We start from the raw sequence: 21,685 nt of genomic DNA on the forward strand, positions 1-21,685 counted from the left end.
TGAAAGTGGATGGTCATATCACCACCCATACAAAAACTATAGCAAATGCATTTAATAACTATTTTACGTAACTACAATTGGATCCAAGCTGGCAACGAAGTTTACAAATTGAAATATTACACTTTTAACCCAATGTGACAGTAACTTCTACTTTAAGCCCATAACCACTGAGTACGTGTGTAGACAATTGTCGAAACTGTATTGCTAAAGCCACTGGTATTGACAATGTCAGTGCACGGTTACTTAAATATGGGGCTCCGTATATACTATCTTCATGTTTAATCTGTCTGTACAGACAGGACAGGATCCTGCAGAATGGAAACGAGCTAGGGTTGTGCCATTATTTAAAGAAGGGGATAGAACTGACGTTGGTAATTACCGACCAATATCTATCCTCCCTGTAGTTTCTAAGATATTGGAAAGAGCTTTCCATGATCAACTGTACAGCTATCTAGATGAGAATGACATTATGAATAGATGTCAGTCAGGATTTAGGCCAGGTTACTCTACGGCAACGGCCCTTACTCATGTTACAGATATTCTATTTAATAATATCGATCGTAAACAACTCACTGGTGCAATATTTCTAGATCTGAAGAAAGCATTTCGATACAGTCGATCATGGACTGCTGCTTCAGAAACTACATCAATTTGGTATACAAGACAGTACATTGGCATTGTTCCGTGCCTATCTAACAGGTCGTACACAAGTTGTAGAGTTAAATTCCACATTATCAGAAAGCATGGGCATTTCTTGTGGGGTACCCCAAGGTTCAATTCTGGGACCTTTATTTTTCACCCTTTATATAAATAACTTGCCGGAAACAGTTATAAAGTAATTATGTATGCAGATGACACGGCTATTTTCCATTCAAGCAAATCAGTTGCAGTGACACTCACTCACAAAGGAAATAATCCATGTCAAGGCCTGGCTTGACTCAAACAAGTTAACACTGAATACAAGTAAAACCAAGACCATGCTTTTCGGTACTTCTCAAAGACTAATATTAAATTCAGTTTTGCAAATCGAATACAGGGAGACCTAGTAGAGGAAGTATTTGATTTCAAATACTTAGGGTTTGGCTGGATTCAAAATTGAAATTTTGCTAAAATGTCTCTAAATCTTGGTCTACTGTCGAGAATCAGACACATTTTGCCGTTGGGACTTAGGAAGATGATGTTCAATACCTTAGTCCTTCCCCATTTCGATTATGCTGCGAATGTATGGTGTAATACGAATCAAAAGTATTTGAAGACACTTGAGCTCCTCCATAAACGAGCTGGTCGACTGCTCCTCGAAGCTCCCTGTGATACTACTACGGGTTGGGCATATGAAAAATTGGGTTGGGTCAGCCTTCAAATTAGATGGAAGCGCCAACTGGCAACACTCGTCTACAAATCCGTAACAGGTAATGCACCTAGTTACCTCACTGAAATGTTCAATCTTTCCAACCAAATTCACCTTCATAACACAAGACAGGCCAGTCAAGGTAACATATACATCACTACAGTTAAAACTGAATATGGGAAACGGGCATTTCACTATAGTGGTGCTGTTTTAACAATCTACCCCTATCCATAAGATCAGCTCCGAACTCATCGATATTTAAAAGACATCTTAGAATGTAGTCTGGTAATAATGTGGGTGGATATCTTTTAAAGTGCACTGTGCGTCTGTAACTTTTTGTCCTGGTTTGTCCCGTTTTTTTCTGTGTACATAATCTTGCAACAAGTTCCATTGGGAGAACTGTAATAATGCACTTAAATGGTGTCTTTATATGAAAGATTAACAAATAGATAAATACATAAATAAATAAATAAAGTAGAGATGCAGCGATGTTTTGTTAAAAGATGTATTCGCCAATATATTAGTCACTTTTCCCATTCTACATCACATATACTCGATAACATACATTGTACTTAAATAGATTACACGGACAGGAAGATGTCTTTTTAAACGCCTGTTGGTGACTGTTTTCTAACTTGAAAAATACAGATACTAAAATGTACAACTTTAAACTGAATATCTTCCGTGAGGTCAGAAAACCATGTTTATTCCTGAATAGATTTGCTAATACAAGTTAACATATAATGCAGGTAAAATAATTCGATCAGATATATGTATTACTATTAATACATTAGTATGATATATAATGTTAGATTATTGATTTGCGAGATATTTCCAATTTGGTAAATGTAATTAATAATTAAGAATGTTCTTTTCTTTACAATGGGAATAACGAATAAGTTGTAAATTATACATGTGTCCTTTCCCGAAATCTGATTAAATTCTGATGTAGGAATAGGTCCGAATAGGAAATGTAGAAATAGGCAACATAACTCATTACATCACATCACTCACGAAAATAGCTTCTGCATGCCCTACCATCTATTGTGAGGCCGTAGGGTTCTGTCCTGGAATTTTATCTCCGAGATTGTCATGAGACAAGTTGAAAGATGTCCTCACAACATACTCCAGGCCGGGTGTCAGGGAAACACCAATAGTGATTAAAGCTGCCAAGATCACGAGTGGCTCAGGCTCATTTAGTTATGTTTACCTAAACAAGCAGGCAAGAAAGCAAACAAACAAACAAACAAACAAGCAAGCAAACAAACAAACAGACAGACAGACAGACAGACACACATACACACACAAACAACATACATATACATACATATACGTACGTACGTACGTACGTACGTACATACATACATACATACAGACAGACAGACAGACAGACAGACATACACACACATACATACATACATACATACATACATACATACATACACACACATACATACATACATACATACATACATACATACATACATACAATAAGCATATCCAATATTCCCCTACCTTTTGTAGATTTAAAGAATGTGAAATTATGTGGTAAATCTTTCACATTTGTAAACCGTGCATTAGTAACATTTTCAATTTTCAATACTTACAGCCATAACACCCGCGTGGTTTACAATGTACTTCGACATTTGTCAGCCACTTATCCCTACTGAAAGGAGAGATAGAAAATGTCAAACTGCCGACTAACGGTAAAACCAGCAAGTAGACAATTTGATAAAGCCGTGTAGACCTGCAGAAGAAATGGGCGAAACGTTAATAATAAGATCAAGAACCTTTGGTTGTGGTACACGAACTTATTACTATGTTTTACTGACCTGTTGAATATGTTTAAGGATACTTACCTAGTATGTTACCTATCATAATTAAGCATATCCTACATACGTTTTCACCTTTGGTAATGAGACTTCAAAGCTAAGGTTGTCTTTATTGGCGTGGAATCTTTTATATGTAAACTTTATCCTAACCCTAAAATTCATAGTAACTTCCATTTTTCGGATTAGCAATCTATATTAGAAACTCTGCTCGCCTCGCTTGCTGAGTTTCAAATAAAGCTAACCCCAACTCGTTTAGAAAATTTAAGCTGTCGGACATTTTCAAATGTCAGGAGTTGCACATGAATATATAATGAGTACCTCCAAAGCGCAACACAGAAGGCGTTGTACAGTTGTAGAAATGAATAATTGTAACGACAGGTGACTAACTAGATATTGAAATTCACACCCCATGCAGGAAATATCTAAATAAACGTATGTACAAACAATATTCCTATCTGAATGGAGGCAAAACAAAATAGAAATGAAACATAAAATGATAATGAAAATAATGGCAAATGGATTAAGGAACAATAAATGTCATTGATTAAAGGGACTATTACAATCCGACAATACAACTAATAATATAGAAAACCGATTAATTATTAAAATGAATAAATTATAGAAAAACAATTGTTAGACCGACCCTGCCTTATGAACTAGGTTTAACAGTTCCATATTGAAATACCGGTGTACCTTAAATAATATATGCCACCACATGTAAATCTAGAAGGGTAGGATATTGCATTGTTTCGTACACGATAACTACTTGTGTATATTTGTAGTTCGTTCTTCATGTATTGCAGGCATTGCCATTTTAAATGTGATTTAATTTTAGTTAGTTACCTCTATGTGTAATAATCACTCTTTGTGAAATACTCCCAACTCAATATGCGTCGAGGAGGGAATTGTTGCATCTCACAGACACTTTATCACATTTTATGCCAATAGTAACGTACCATGAAGAGTATGTATAAAAAATGAAACTGAACCAATGCTGACTTAAGCATCCTGTTTGTTTCTAAATCTAAATTCCTTCTGTACACAGGATTTCATTCAGTTGTGAAATTTGTTTACAATACTTTGATATTTACTTCAATCTCAATCTCAATCTCAATGAGTTACTTACTGCTTTCACTCAAGATAACTCAATGTATCACTTGCACCACATTTCAGTATTATGTTTCAATGTTATCAATGATAAACACATTTGTTTATGTGTTATAGAAATTTGCCATTTCATGCTCTGGGCAATTTCCCTTTACTCATTTCATGACATGGGCAGCATGGTTACCCATTAATGAAAGTTGTATTTTCACAGATTTGGTGTAACATATGTATGTATGTATGTATGTATGTATGTATGTATGTATGTATGTATGTATGTATGTATGTATGTATGTATGTCGGGGGGGGGGGGGGGCGTAGAGTATGGATAGATGGGTGGATGTGTGTAGATGTTTTTATAAATGTTCGGAAATTATCTTATCAGTGGAGCATGAGGCTTATTATGAGTCATTCTTTTGTTTAAAGCCAAAATTCTTTGTCAGATAAATGCTTTTCGCACGCAATGTAACCTAATTCGAATGGACCTTTAAATGTTCACATCTAAGACCCTGACTATCATTAAATAATTATTAAATATGTAGGAATAAGATTAAGATGTTTCTTTTTAACCAACATAAAAATGTTGTCTTTACTCAAAAAGACAAAAAAGAGCAGTGAATACATTGATGTGTATTCGTTATATTACTAGGCAAATCTTTAGTACAGCTTCACGTAGAAATCTATTTACAATTTTACCTACCTACATACATACATACATACATACATACATACATACATACATACATACATACATACATACATACATTCATACATGCATGCATGCATACATGCATACATACATACATACATACATACATACATACATACATACATACATACATACATACATACATACATGCATGCATGCATGCATGCATGCATGCATACATACATTGTACATACATACATACATACATAAGTCATACATACATACATACATACATACATACATACATACATCCAGCCATCCATCCATCCATACATACATACATACATCCAGCCATCCATCCATACATACATACATACTGAAATACATACTGAAATACATACATACTGAAATACACACAGACATACTGAAATACATACATACTGAAATACATACTGAAATTAAAACTGCTCTTTATTCATATCAATCATTCTACCTTACTTACTAATGTTTGAAAACATTACAATAAGATTTAAAAATTGGAATGTAAAGAAGGAAATATGATATGAAGTACAGCTTATCCTAACAGTAGTCATTGCCAAGAGTATGGGACGTCGGTGGATAAGAGGACGTTCATTAATAAAGTAAAGACATTAAGGTAAGGGGTGTCACTCCGCCCTCAACGCCGTCGATCATCTTTGAAAGGGGTGGATGATGGCATCCTGACACGGCGTACCGTACAGAGCCATTACGATACTCCATGAATTGTGAATTAATTCGACGACATGTATGATCTATTGATATGGTTAAAATGACCCGGGGGGGGGGGGATACCGATCACGTGATACGGTTTGAGCGGAGAACAATACAGCGTGACTCCGCTACACTACTGATGAGTATCATCTGTATTTCAACAAATTTTGAGCGTATTTGGCAATATTTTCTCCGGATATGTTCCAAACATGATGTGAAGCTATCAATTATCATGTCAAACTGCCTGAAAATGACATTCCAACTTTGATATTTCAATTTAAACATATCATCAGCATATCAACACAATACATTGTTGATTCGATCGTACAAAGCAATCACTTCAAAATTAGTTGCTTATTTTCAGAAATCTATCAACGACGAAATATCAGTTTCTCCAATCCAATCATAGGTGACTCTATGGCCAGGGATATTACGAAGGCAACTAAATAGGATATCACCACGTGTGCAATATAGATGTAAGCCTGCAATAAACAGAACATACTAACAGTCAATTCAGTTGTAGAGAGACAATGTGAATTTTAAATATCAAGGACAGTATGTTAACTTTAAATCATCAACTTGGTTGGAAGAAAACTCGACTCGTCCCTTCCCCGGACAACCAGCAGTTTATTCAAAATATCTTATTGACGCACATACACATGTATATCTATCTATACATCAAACAGTTTGTGCTGCATTGGCTAACAGAACTATACATAACAATATATAGACAAATCCAATGAAGTCTGGAAGTCTGAATTTTTGACTAGTTCACTTGGGCACTAGTTAGTCGACAAGTGTTCTTTGCATACTTACCGCAGTAATGTCCGTATAATGTATTAATTCATCCAAACTCCAGTAATACAAAAACATTACCATTGGATGTACTAAATACGCACAGTAGGTTAAACGAGCCAATGGAATCCATGCACTCCAAGACAATAATGTATTTATTGGACCTGTAAAGATTCGATAATGATTATTAACCAGTTAATGAGACACGTCATCTAATGATTCGATGCACTAAATATGCACAGTAGGTTAAACGAGCCAATGGGATCCATGCATTCCAAGATAATAATGTATTTATTGGACCTGTAAAGAGTCGATAATGATTATTAACCAGTTAATGAGACACGTCATCTAATGATTCGATGCACTAAATATGCACAGTGGGTCAAACGGGCCAATGGGGTTCATGCATTTCAAGAAAACATATATTCACTGGACCTGTTGATAGGTCAATATTTCTTATTACCAGATGTATGTATGTATGTATGTATGTATGTATGTAGGTAGGTATGTAGGTAGGTAGGTAGGTAGGTAGGTAGGCATATATGTATGCATATATGTATGCATGTATGTATGTATGTATGTATGTATGTATGTATGTATGTATGTATGTATGTATGTATGTATGTGTCAGGGAGGGATGGATGGATGGATGGATGAGGGGAGGGATGGATGGAAGAGTATACATTACTCGGTCCTCTTTGCTACCAGTATTTTTATGACGATACCATCTACCAAGAAATATATAATATAAGTTTACCTCCATTTCCAGTCGCACATGCGAAAATTACCCAGGCTACAACCACAGCAAATATAAAGCGATTCGTAGACTGATACAGAACAGCTAACCATTGGTCAGGATGTGCACCATCAGCGGTTGGATAGAGTCCATACAGTAATGTCAAACCAACACCGACGGCTAGTGCCCAGCATAACAAGTTGATAAACTGAAAGGAACGAGACCTAAGCGATAGTTCAGACTTGTATACGGAGTTTCCTTACTGAGATGTGCGTGAGATTATTATCGCAATTGATAATTGTGTTGTACATTTATGACATAACTAAATGACGCTATATTATAGTAGTCTACATGCAGATCCAATTTCAGTCAATTTTGTAGGCATTTTGCAGTAAAAGCTGGAAGGCAACTTTGTTAAGGTAAACTTACGGTGCTGAATAAAAAAAACAATTCCTCCCAAGCGGAAATGTTAGATTGTACCATATTGAATAAGACTAGTTTTAATTATACCAGGTTATGCTGTGGTATGTTGCCTTTCTTTCAATCACTGCACCATTATTCAGTTTGATACGTTTCCCGTTCAGTCTACATAGCACATATCCAAGGAATATACCAACCACGTAAACTTGTAGACGACTATAGATTTGGCATATATGATTAACATTCATGTGTCAGGTAGGTTATCATTGTAATAGCTATCAATCTTACTTACCTTATTAAGTTTGATTTGTTTCCCGTCCAGTCTACTTAGCACATATCCAAGGAATATACCAACCATGTATACTTGTAAACGACTGTATGGTTTACTGTATATGTAATCGGCAGAGGTAGATTCAAGGTTGTCGTTGTAGAACCTAAAACGAAATAATTATGTCATACATGTTAGCCATGTTTTAATGTATTGCTCCCCTCTCATAGTCCAGTATTTAGTATTGGCAATAGAGTAGTGTTTTGTATTGACAAGGGATGGAGAGGGGGAAATCCAACCCGGTCTGTTGCATAAAATGCGATCATCTCCAACTCTATTGGGCTAAATAGTGACAATCCTTCAATTTCCTTTCTCTAAAACCGGACACCCCAACCCCGCCTTTCCCGTTCAAATATTTCAAATCATATATAGTTTAACACCAGCTCCTGTGGTGTTGTGTATGGTGCTCAGGATTAGTTGTTGAGAGATCAGTGGTTCGAATCCCACTGGAAACGTTATTACCTCCCGTAAGGGTACGGGAGGTATTAAAAGGGGAAGGTGTGTCTGTGTGTGTGTGTGTGTGTGTGTGTGTCTGTCTGTCTGTCTGTCTGTCTGTCTGTCTGTCTGTCTGTCTGTCTGTCTGTCTGTCTGTCTGTCTGTCTGTCTGTGTCATCATTTTCTAAAAATCGGCTGGCTCAATTGTAATGAAATTTGAAATATATAATCTTTAGGGTAATAGCTAGACCTGATTAGGTTTTGAGCCAGATCTGTTAATGTTTAATTAGCGAAATATGCATATTAATGAAATCAACTAATTATGCAATATCTTAAGACCGCATACTTCAATTTAAATATAATTTAGTACATTTATTTAACATAACAACATACATTTATCCTACAAAATTCGTTGATGTATCTTACAGCATTAATGAATAATTTGCATAATTAATTATTTCTGGTAATTAGGCTATATCTTAAGAATACATACTTCAAATTCAACATAATTTAGTATATACGTTAACCATAAGAAAACACATATGTCCTATCAAGTTTGTTGATGCACCATACAGTGTTAATGAATACTTTGCATAATTAATGATTTTCAGTAATTAGGCTATATCTTAAGAATGCATACTTCAATTCCAATATAATTCAGTACACACGTTAACCATAACATTCACATGTGTCCTATAAAGCTTGTTGGTGTACCTTTAATTTAATTTGCATAATTAATGATTCTTGATAATTAGGCTATATCTTACGACTGCATACTTCAATTTCAATACAATTCTGTACATACATTAACCATAACAAATTGTGTATGTCCTATAAAGTTAGTTGATGTACCTTACAGTGTTAATGAATAATTTGCATAATTAATGATTTTCGGTAATTAGGCTATATCTTATGACTGCATACTACAATTTCAATACAATTTAGTACATACGTTAACTATAACAAAGCGGATATGTCCTATAAAATCTTTTATATAGCTTAGTTTTAATGAAAAATGTGCATGATTAATGATTTTAGGTAACTAGGTTGTATCTTAAAAATGCAAGCTTCAAATTTCGTATAATATGATACATATATCAACCATAATAATACGCACCTGTCCTATGAAGTTTGTTGCTACAACTTTTTCTTTAATGAGTATTTTGAATAATGAATGATATTCAGTAAGTAAGCAGTATCATACACTCTTACATACATTAACCTAAGAAAGCACGCTTGTCCAAAAAACAAAGCCTGTTACCATAGCTTTTTAGTTTAATGAGTTATTTACATAATTAGTGATTCCCTTACGGGAGGCATTCAGTTTAAATCTGGTTTTTCCTTGAATTCCCAATATTAACAAACAAAAGCGTCACAATGTATTAAATGAGAGCGTACATAAAAAGGGGGTCATGGAAATGGTCCAAAAATCAATGGTAATTACGATCCTGTCCCACCGCTGCCACCACATTCATAGTTTTAAAGACACATTTAATTGGTTGTTGCCTACTATAGTCTCTCTTTATTTCTATATATCTCGCTGCGCATGCGTTCTGGTTGTTTGTTTGTTTGTTTGTGTGTTTGTTTGTTTGTGTATGTCTGTCTATCTGTCTGTTTGTCTGCCTGTTCAATATGCTGTTACATATCAAAGTGACATAATAACAATTTACAAGGATATAAAATGTTCTTTTTAGCTGATTCATGTGGATTTGTTCGCAATGTTATAAACATGTGCGGTTTAGTTTCATTGCTGATGGCAAAAACAAGATGTACGTTTAGATGTCACGCGGCTAAACTAACATTTGAGGTAGCAATGACGTCACTGAAATGATTGATCTTTGTAATAACACGTCCATCTGACATTGTGAATTAAGATTTCTTCAAATCGCTAAGTACATAATATTGTTATAGTTTAGCCGAGTGATTGTTTGATAAACGTTTAACTTTTAATCGCCCGGTAAATGGGCAAAAACCTTACGTGATATCTAGTCCTCCAATAGGGTAGCCGTAGTAAGTGGCGAGGGAAGCAACTACACAAATAGATGCAACGGTGAAGAATGCCACGACACTTGTACCAACTGCAAAAGACCTGTTGTGTTAAAAAAGAAATGTAATGATAAAGAGATCGTGTGGATGAAAAATTGGTGTTGATATTATATTTTTATCTCTTAATAAAACAACTTTAAGATTTTTTTTCTTCGCAATTTGTGAAGTCAAGAAAAAATTGTTTATTTCATTTGAGGTATACCTAGATATTAAGCGTGTGCTGTTTTAAAGTGGCACAGGCTGGGTTTATGAACCTTTTACTAAAGTGCACGTGAAAAACCACATTCCAGTATAATGTTGATGTCCTTGCAAATCTGCTATGATATGCATTGGTAGAACTGCTGATTTTTATATTCGAGATTTCCTGAACATTTTTTGGATACGTATGATAAATTACGTCATTGGATAGTTTCTTGGTTATGCACAAGTTAGTGCACAAAGCACGGTCATTTGAATATCACTTTTGCATACATTAAAACGGTGATACATTAATGAAATTTTTGTACTAAACCGATGATTCACTTATGTTGATATTGATGATTTTAATTTCAAATATGTCAGCGGACAACGACATGATTTTTTAAACATCTATGAACCGTGATGATGTGGAGGTTACCACATTTCGACAATTTGTGACATTTGTCTGAAGTCACGCATGCGTCATGACTTCAAAAACAACGGGCGAAGCCGTGGTGCATACCTGGCGAAAGCTAATTGTAAATTTCGGTGTAATACGAAGTTAAATCTATTTAGATATGATTAGCGGCTAGTAACAAAACTATATTTCAATAACTCACTTATACAGCAGAATGAGGAAGATTGGACTTATGATGTACAGCTGCATGTCAGCTTGGAGATACCAAGTCCATCCCATGCACTGTAATAGATCAGTCAAAAGTCATTGTCAACAATTTACTTCATTCGGCGATATAGATCATTATGCCAGTGTGAAACTTAGTGAATCTAGTATTATGATTTCAGCGTTTGTCGTTGCGGGCGCTGTAAATCGACCCTAGACAGATCTCAAGTTCGAACACCTGTGTACACTATATGGGTGAAACTTGTATGGAGTACTGAAGACGGCTTTACACTTATCCCCCACCCCAAAAGAGGGATGTATCCCCATTAAAAATCTATATTTGGTTCCCCTCCTTTTTAGTTCAAGACACGCGTTGACTTAATTTCAAATTTCGTGTTCACCGGAACAGTACATTCTTGTGTCTTTTCACTCTTGTATATATCAAATATACTAATAACATTCTTAGACAATGTACATTACCTACCATGACATTTAGATCACCTGGCCATGGATACAGGTTGTGGAAGTAAAATAAGGCAGCCCACCAGTAGTCTTGACAATATTGTTGTGTGTATTCAGAGAAAATTAGAGTATGCTCTGGACCATTTCCAATGTGTAGTATCAGAGTTGACCATAACAGCAATGTTAAGCCAAAAGCAGGAGTCAGACGCCACCACCGATGGAAGTAGAACAGCAGCCAGTTCAACTTTCCCTTGGTTTTATATAACTGTTTCATTGCAATGTATGCGACAAGACAACCACTGTGAAACAAGGATTCAGATAACAAACTATGACTTGTAATCGAGTAGCTAAGGCAACGATTGATTTTTACCTGACTGTAAATAACCATGGAAATAAAAGCAGCGAGGGAAAAGCCTAACCATACGTCATCGAACCATAACCCTTTAGGAAAGTTTCAGGCAACCGCGACAAGATTATTTTGTGATGACATATTCCCCCAATAATGCACCATTCACAATATTCAAATTGGCAGCGTTGCAAACACTCTTTCTTCTTCTCGTAGGATATTGTCGCTTTCTTATAACAGCATAACAGTTAAATCTCACCTTAAAACGAAGAATGTGTCCACTGCAAGCACTGCTTGAAAGACCGCCATGAACGAAAACCGTGGAAGGACTATTTGATATAAGTAACGTCGATTGTCTGAAAGAGGAAAACAGTATTGTTAAAATCCGTATAGTTTTAAATAAAAATGGTTATGAAAGTCATTAGGCCTAAACAAATAATTGTTTGGTTCTGGTTACCCGACACCACCTAGATTGCTTAACTAAATTGTTTTACGAGAAAAAAAAATAAAATCGCGAAATTGTGTGAAGTCTTGCGAGAAATATAGATGCGGAAACTGACATCAACTTAGAAAGACACTGTGAAACTGTTCTTCCAATCTGTAATTGCTGTATATATAATGGGAATACACAAATAACACAGAGACCATATGGAAAACACTGAACTAGACACTCAAATATAAATAGAGAGAGAGAGAGAGAGAGAGAGAGAGAGAGAGGCAGACAGACAGACAGACAGACAGACAGACAGACAGACAGACAGACAGACAGACAGGCAGAGAGTGTGGGTGTGTGTTTCATTCTTCTTTCGCCAAGTAGAGTGCTCAATCACCTTGGAGATCATGTCGTAGGTGGACTCGTTTCATTCTGTATCCGTTCCAGTTCTAATCTTTTAAAGCTCTTTCTTCAGTGAAAAGTCTGGAAGGTCGACAACCTACCTAATCCATCTATTCTAAAATTTAACATCGTCAGAACCACACAATTCGTTTGGGCCTCAGCGACAGATTATTAGTTAGTACATACGTACGTTATGATGTGATATTGTGTTGTGTCGATTTAGCCCCATCCCTAGTCCCCGTCAATCAAGTCACAAACGTGCCGATTTAAGTTTGGTTTCTTGACTTACCATAAAAACCATCTCCAAACTGAATTGAATGTCCCAACATAATCCACAACATACTAATAACCCGAATTCCGTTCAGTGCCGATATGCTACTAGAGCCACCTTTCTTTGCACTAAGCAATTTTCTACCATTGGTCACGACGGAGAACGAGATGAGAAATTGTCCCAGATAACCTGTAAAAATCCAACAAACAAAATTGCTATTGTATTGGTGCTATTAGTGTGTAAGATACGACGTGTAGTGCTAGGCCTATCAGCGAACACTCAAGGATAAACTGACTTGGTCTGAACGACAACACGACGTATTTGTCTCTAATAGTATGGTTCTGTCTAACACGGGTTGTTATCATGAACTCTTTATAAACACTAAAAAGACACAAACTTTAGATTGACCACATTGATGGAAAAATGGGTATTTACACGGAGTAAATGAATTGCATGAATAAAACAATTCTAAAAATTTTCTTCTTCTCGAAATTACAACGTGAACGAAATATAGACTCGGTCAGTGCTTTCAAGTAGCCAAAACTGCGCTAGCTACAACTAGGACATTTTTGTTCATCAAGAAACCAAAGATATATTCACGAAAAATTGGCCAATCACTTATAAAAAAGACATTGCATCGATTAATTCGTTGCCTATACTATCTGTAGATCTGTAGTACGGGTATATAGATATTGAGCGAAAACTAGGTTTTGAATATTGCACCATTTCAAACTGTACTAGTTTTAACTTGAGTATCATTTTTCGATCAGACTACCACAATAAAACGCATTGAAAATTGTTCAAATACCTATAATTAGACACTGTACATGTTAATCATAGATTAACATTTGAGCCACAAGCAATACAGAAACAGGTTAAAATCGTGATCACCGTTGAGGGCGCTGATTTTTGGTGCGGACACCCCATAAAAGAATTTCGTTTAATTTATCATGTACAGCTACATCAAATATGTTTAGCACAGGGTGTACGATATAATGAGTAAGTTATTGTACCAGACAGAACATTTACGCTAGTGAAGCTTTAATCAAAAGAAATAAATACGAAAAGGTTGACAAAAAAGAAAATAATGGGCAAATACAAGTATATTTCAAACTATTTACAGACAGTAATCAATCCGTGGCAGAAAGCGGCCATTAGTTTTCTGTTTTTGACAAACATATAAAAAAAACATAAACAGTATTTTTTCTTCTGCTTTTCCTATCTTGAGCTGGCAATTGATATCAAACAGATACTGTCGTTTTCGTCTTGGCCTTTATATTATTGAAATAGTTATGTAGAATTGGGCCCCAACTATCCGTGGTAAAAATACGTCAATCATCTTTCCCACATGAAACATGAAAAGAATGGAGTGGTAGTGATGTTTGAGGAAATGACAAATGAAGGGTTGACTGGCCATGACGTAATTGAGTCAATAAATTAATATTGTTTAGTAATAAGTAATATTGTTTTATTCATTTAACAATCCAAACATAAATTTTGAACTTAATTTTGAATTTCCACATATAATTTCTTTAAAGAATAGAATGATAAGTTAATTTACTAGATCTGCGTGCGATATTCTTATCAATTATGACAAAAGGAATCTCGAAGTCGACAAACCTGGTTTCTTTTTCTTTAACTCTTCAACTGTCATCTTACTGTCGATAAGTGTTTGTTTTAGATTTCCATCTTTTTCTATCTCAAGACTCCTCTTTAACTGTCTCTTCAGTTTCCTTTGCCAGATTACGTCATATCCGGTTCCAAGGACCATTAAACCAGCGATGATACTACATATTACACTGTAGAAAATGTAGGGTATTGAGATACGGTCACTATTACATTTGTACATTTTGATATAAAACAACAACACTCTTGCTTACCACTGTTACTGTGCATTGTTAATGCGCTCATTATTATTATTATTATTAGACTTTATTTAAACTCGATAGACTGTTGAGCCAAAGGCTCTTCTCACACAGTGTCGAGATAAAAATATACAATATATACATTAAAAATACTAAACCATTAAAACAAATACAAGGGTGAGTAAAATGGCAAAAGCCAGAACAACAGCCAGGCGACTACTAAACTAACTGTTTTCTAAAAGATGACATTTACAATTACGTTTAAAAGACTGAAGAGTGGAGCATGATTTGATATCAATACTTAAATCATTCCAGGTTTTAACACCATTATATAAAAAACTCTTCCTAAAAAACTGTGTTCTATGTTTTGGGATGTTACGAGTGTGCACTTCTCGAATGCCTCTAAAATCATTCAGATAATTTGGAGCCAGGCTATTCTGGACTTTGTACATTAAAACGGCTTCATTGTAAATGATACGTTTTCTGAAAGGAAGCCATTGAAGAGATTCAAATAAAACAGTACTAGGTGTATTAAAATTAGTGTCTAAAAGCACTCTTGCAACAGCTTTCTGAAGTCTTTCAATGCGGAGTAAAAGCGTGTTTGAACAATGACCCCATATGTTAGAACAGTAGTCAAAGTGGGGTAGTATAAAACAATTGTAAAAAGTAATCTTTGCTCTCTGATTTAAAAAAGTTCTAATACGTTTAAGTTGATGAAGTTTAAAAGCAACTTTGCTACATACAGTGTTCACTTGTTTTTCCCAAGTCAGTGTATCATCAATATTTACACCTAAAAGCTTTTCATTTGAGATACATTCTAGCTTGGTACTGCCACATGTAACATTGATACAGTTATTCGTCCTCGCCTTTTTCTGCGATGTTCCTATAACCATCACCTTGGTTTTCTGCAAATTTAGGCACATGTTACTACCTTCACACCATTGTGTGATTAAATTTACATCATGGTTGAGTCGGGTTTCAATTTCAGAAACATTAGGACTCATAGCCTGTGCTGCGGTATCGTCAGCGTACATGTACATATCTGTTCTTTCAGAAATTAGAGGGAGGTCGTTGATGAAGAGTAGAAAAAACAACGGCCCTAAAATCGATCCCTGTGGCACGCCAACACAAACATTAAGGGGGTCGCTCAGGATTCCGTTAAACGATATAGATTGTGACCTATTCTGTAAGTAGGATGTAAAGAAGAGCAAAGTCTTCTCCGAACAGCCGTATATTGTCAACTTCCGTAATAAAATATCATGGTTGACGAGATCAAAAGCCTTACGGAAATCTAGGAGTAAGACACCTATTAGGTTTCCTCTATCTATACCTTGATACCAGGAGTTAGTTATATTTGTGAGGGCTGTTTGACATGAGTGAAACTTACGGAAACCAGATTGATTGTTTGATAACAAGTTATGGGAAGTCAAAAAGTTATAAAAATGCATATGGACATGTCTTTCTAATATCTTAGACAGAATTGGCAAGACTGAAATCGGTCTGTAGTTTGAGATGTTATCTCTCAACCCTTTTTTGAACAATGGTGTTACCTTAGCCGATTTCCACTGATCAGGAAATGACCCGGATGTGATTGCGTAATTGAACAAAGTCGTGAGACTTGGTGTGATTTGTCATGTGTGTGTCTGAGTGTGGGTGTGTGTGTGCATGTATATGTCTGTCTCTATGTGTGTGCGTGTGTGTCTCTCTCTTGCTCTCCCTTTCTCTCTCTATCAATTAATGAGTCACAAATAAACAACTACAGACTTGTTCTATACGTTGTTAACATATTCCCAGCAATTAGGAAAAAAAACATTATTACAGCAAAGGTAGTTCAATAATAGAAAAAAATAAATACTAAAATCTCGTCTATGTTGACATCCCAGTTCATGAAAGCGTCGCCCATTAACAATCAGGGGAACGATCAGTAGATTACGTCATAATCAAGTTATCATCTTCCAATATTTGTTTACAGAACACAATATTGTCAAGTAATATTTCTGTGATGTGTACACATTGTGTTTTGATTAAACTACTTTCTTGTATTCTCTTCAATCACTGTAAAGGTCTATTTTATACACACATTTATGAATACCACTTAAAAAAGCATGAGTGTCGTCAACGTTGTTATATTCGAATTCTTTATTTATGAAATGCCGTATATGAATCTCACTCATGATTTGACCATTCTCTCATAATGACTTACATGGCAATGTAGTCTCCGGTTCTGAAAGCAATGTCCTCTGGACAATACCCATTGTCGAATGGTACTCCTGCACCTATAGATATATATAATTGAATAAATATTGTATAATGATCATAATTTTAATAATAATCAAGTTTATTTGATATTTGGCAGTCACGGTATCATCGATTATTACAGGAATATCGATATTATTATCCAGAATTTCTCAGTAGTGAGGCTTGCTGACCAGTGTGATAAAGATGGCGACCGTTATACTGTGCGCATGCAAGGTGACTGATGTCACTAGAATGTAATACAATGTAGCAATATTTTTTATGTGAATCACGTGCACTGTATTTATGTGTGTATGTGGCGGTACACCAGTGACATAGACAAATAATGATAGAAACCAACTCGCTAGCATATCGTTTACATGACTTTGAAGAACGATGCGGAATAATAATTAATTTACACGAAGATGCTAAAATCATCGATGACTTAAAAACAGCAATGGGCATTGCAAATATTTTTTAATGCATGCGTAGTCTAGTCCATATTGTTTGTCTGGCTTTCAAGCAGACTACCGAGAGTTGATTGCTGTTATTTTGATACAATAACATGTACCCCTGGCGTAATCAATATAAAAAGACGCAACAATGATGTTGCATTTCAGAGTTGTGTCTACCTGGAAAATTACATGCATCATGGCAAACACAGGTTCATATGGACATAGCACAGTACAGTGAATATGTCACGCTCCCACATCAAAAATCAAAACAAAATAGGTTAATAAATAAATAAATAAATAAATAAATAGATAAATAAATAAATAAATAAATAAAAAAAAATAAAAAAAAAATAAATAAAAATTGCACTGTGAGACATCCCTGGCCATAGTTCTCTTCCGCATGTTCTAATTTTATTTTATTTTACAAGACAAATAGCCGATATACGGCACCATGACACACTCTGTAAGCACGGGTTGTTTTTTGAAAGATGAAACTGCTCTGTGTCACTGTGTGGATGGTAATGGATCCAATCAATAGAAAATGAAATAATTTTAAAAATGTGAGTACATAGTTTTCAACAGATTATTACCCCTGGGGCTGATCAATGGTAGCACAATGAAAATAAGACTCATTACGTGTGTATATTCTGGGACCCTCTCTAATTGTTAAAGACTAATACCTTCAGACAACTTGTCACACAGGTAGTTTTTTTTCTTCAAATAGTTCTTCTCTTTACTGATTGTACTATGGATTATTAGTCAGATTATGATTGTCAAAAAGTTGTCCTATTTCCCTACTCTGCCATCTTACAAGATGCATGATGGGAAGTTTTGTATCGACCCATTCATAGAAATGGTTATTACCTTGATTGAGAATAAGGATAACATCTGTCATGTTACAACTATCTGGAAAGCAGACGCCCCAATGTATACCAATCTGAAAATAGACCAAAAACAGTAAGTATAGATCATATCAGGTATAACATTTCCGTTATCACATTGGTCTTGAGCTTTAAAGCATAGCTAACTATATATATATATATATATATATATATATATATATATATATATATATATATATATATATATATATATATATATATATATATATACGCACACACACTCACACACACATAAGAGTTCTCTTTTAAAACATAGCTAACTATATATATATATATATATATATATATATATACATATATATATATATATATATATATATATATATATATAATAAAGAAAGTGCTCATAGGACTGCGATGCATAGGAATACAAATGTAATGAGCGGAACAGTCCTGATAAATAAATTCAATCCTAACGTTTCGAATCAATTGATATCCTATGAAGATGAATTTGAAATGCTAGAATTGAATTTATTCATAAGGACTGTACTTCTCAATATATATATATATATATATATATCAATTACTAATTTGTTGTAGAAGCTACTAACTAGTCATAACAATGCCATTCCAATTCAGTACCCTATTTTCTAAAAAAATGAAATAAAAAAAATAGACAAATCGATTTCAATATTTTGAGGAAATCTAACAGCAGTATCTATAAAAATACATTTATTTATTTATTTATTTAATAAAAATATATATTTCAGGTGAATTTCATCAAAGGTGAGTGGATGCTTCTTTTCTTGTGGATTTAACCTTTGAGCCTGCAATGCATCATTTACAACAGGCAGGGTTGTGGTTGTACATTCATAATACTTAATGTTACCAACAGTTAATAAGAATTGAAGCATTGATATCAGGTGTACATATTTGAAAAGAAAAGTATGTTGTATAGTTTCACTTTAAATATACAGTAATATACATTTTGGTATCTTAAATAATGAAAAGGCCAAATGTTACATCAAAGGTCACAAACGTTATATGGTGAATCACTCAAAAATGAAGAGGTGTCAAGATTTGATATAATAATATGGTAATACAGTTTAATAATGTATAATTACATTTATTTTCTTTATTTTAAACCAAGAAAATATATCAAAAAGCGAGGAATAAGCTGTTAAATACAGTCCACTGCTATAAGGGGACTGATGACCCAGATACACGTTGATCAATAGAATTCGTATTGAACACTGAAGCTTCAAAAGATGTAAGACTCATGCAGTTATAAACCATACACTTGTTCACCTAACTCTAGTTTTGTGATGTTCACACATCAAAATACCATGGATATCATATACATTATAACCTAAAATACTTACTGGGTATGCAATAAAGTATTTCCCGCCGAAGGAACGAACACCTGGGTCAGGTTCCACGGAACGACATAAACCATAACTACCATAAGTTTTTCCATTAAGAGTAAATTGATATTCTCGCAGTATTTCTGGCAGATCTCCGAAAGATACAAACACTGTAAAAGAACATAAATGGCACTAAATATTTTGAATAGATGTATTGTAAAGTTTGTACCAATTTGTAGAGTAATGATTGATATGTCATTTATGTAGCATACTTTGTTGTTCATGTTTTCATATCCGTTAGGTTGATGTGTTGTTTATTTATTATATTGTTGTTATTTGCTGTTAGTTAAATTACGTATTCAACCAGGTTACCGTAAGCCAGATACTTGGCCATTCTTTGACAATGTCATTTGCCATACAAAAGCCAGTATGCTGTATTTCAGACAGCGAAGTTGCTTGGCTCTGATCCCTGTGATTCAAGAGTGTAAGATTGGCAACACCCATAACTGTATTTCGTTTACTAAATTTAGTATTTATATGATGTATAGTTTTTGTTGTTGGCTTTGGAAAAAGACTATGAGCCCGGAGTTGCCGTAGCCCAGAGACGTGGTTATTCCATTAACTTTACATTGATTTCTCGTTCGCCAAAACGTACCTACATATGTGTGTTCGATATAGTCAAGTTGTTTGGCTCGGAGCAAGTTGATTCATAGGTTTCAAGACTGGTTACACCCATGTCTTAATGCTGTTTACTAATTTGGTGATATCGAAAACAAATAATGTAATCTTAATTCATACATTATGCGTCAGCACACATGAACACAGCTTCTTTCTCTGAGTCTGAGTTACATTCCAAACGAACTCACAGTAGTTTAATCAAAGGCATACTTAACAACCACCACTTACTATTGGCTGAACTCAAATTTGGTATTAAGAAACTTGTACATGATCCTATCTACGACGCCAGATGACGGTTGCAATGTCATAGAGGCACACATAATAAGTACATACACATGAACATTCGAGGTCTGTTTCAGTATTTTCACCGAGTTTACAGTTTATAAACTCTGATTATATCTCATTGGATCTTATGATGTTTTTGTATAGACCTGGATACACATGAAATCAAGGAACGATCTATCTATACAAACAAATAATACGTTTAGAGATAATCTGATATCCAGGATAAAAACAAATGACCCATTCCAACGGAATAGAGTACGGTCACGATCTCTGATTAGTGAATAAACAATTCAAAAGTAAAACAGTTAAAATAACGTTAGATTAGAAATGGACTGGCCGATCCTATGACATGTCCTTTACAAGGTATTTATGAATACAGAAACATGTTTGAACCTGGAATATATCTCCCTCATGTCTACCATATGATTATGTAATATTTTACGAGCAATCGATATTAATTAAAACATAACGTAATGAGTTATGACGATTTTACTTGAAAAATAAACTCACTTTGTCTTGCATATGTTTGGTCCGGCCAGTCGCTAACAGTCATATCGGTATCATAGCGACATTGAGCTGAGACGTTGTACGACTCTGCCTGTCCATCTGATAAAAATGTTTTTATCCGTCCTATCATTTCTTCTTTGGTCGGAAAATCCTCGATTTTGCTCAGCTCTTGCCATTGTTCTGCAGTTCTCAGTTTCTCCTTTAAACCTTCCCGAATTGCTTCAATCTGGCATTCAACGGTGTACAAGTTGAAAAGCACAACGACTGTAGCTGTCAGAAAATACTTTAACTTAGACAT

At 34.9% G+C, this 21,685-nt stretch overlaps 1 protein-coding gene across 1 annotated transcript; it reads right to left on the minus strand.

Annotated features, from left to right (window-relative positions):
* Positions 1-6,054: 6,054 nt before the first annotated feature.
* On the minus strand, positions 6,055-21,685 carry LOC144444327 (nose resistant to fluoxetine protein 6-like). Its single transcript, XM_078133740.1, has 14 exons — positions 21,391-21,685; positions 19,936-20,087; positions 18,576-18,648; positions 17,225-17,297; positions 14,777-14,955; positions 13,175-13,345; positions 12,310-12,406; positions 11,727-12,003; positions 11,241-11,320; positions 10,376-10,486; positions 7,927-8,068; positions 7,236-7,422; positions 6,500-6,642; positions 6,055-6,165 (listed from the first exon to the last, which is right to left on the minus strand). Exons 1-14 carry the CDS (start codon positions 21,683-21,685, stop codon positions 6,055-6,057), a joined length of 2,091 nt encoding a protein of 696 aa, XP_077989866.1.

The sequence above is a fragment of the Glandiceps talaboti genome, chromosome 13 (assembly GCF_964340395.1).
Source record: "Glandiceps talaboti chromosome 13, keGlaTala1.1, whole genome shotgun sequence".
In the NCBI taxonomy this organism is placed as follows: domain Eukaryota; kingdom Metazoa; phylum Hemichordata; class Enteropneusta; family Spengelidae; genus Glandiceps; species Glandiceps talaboti.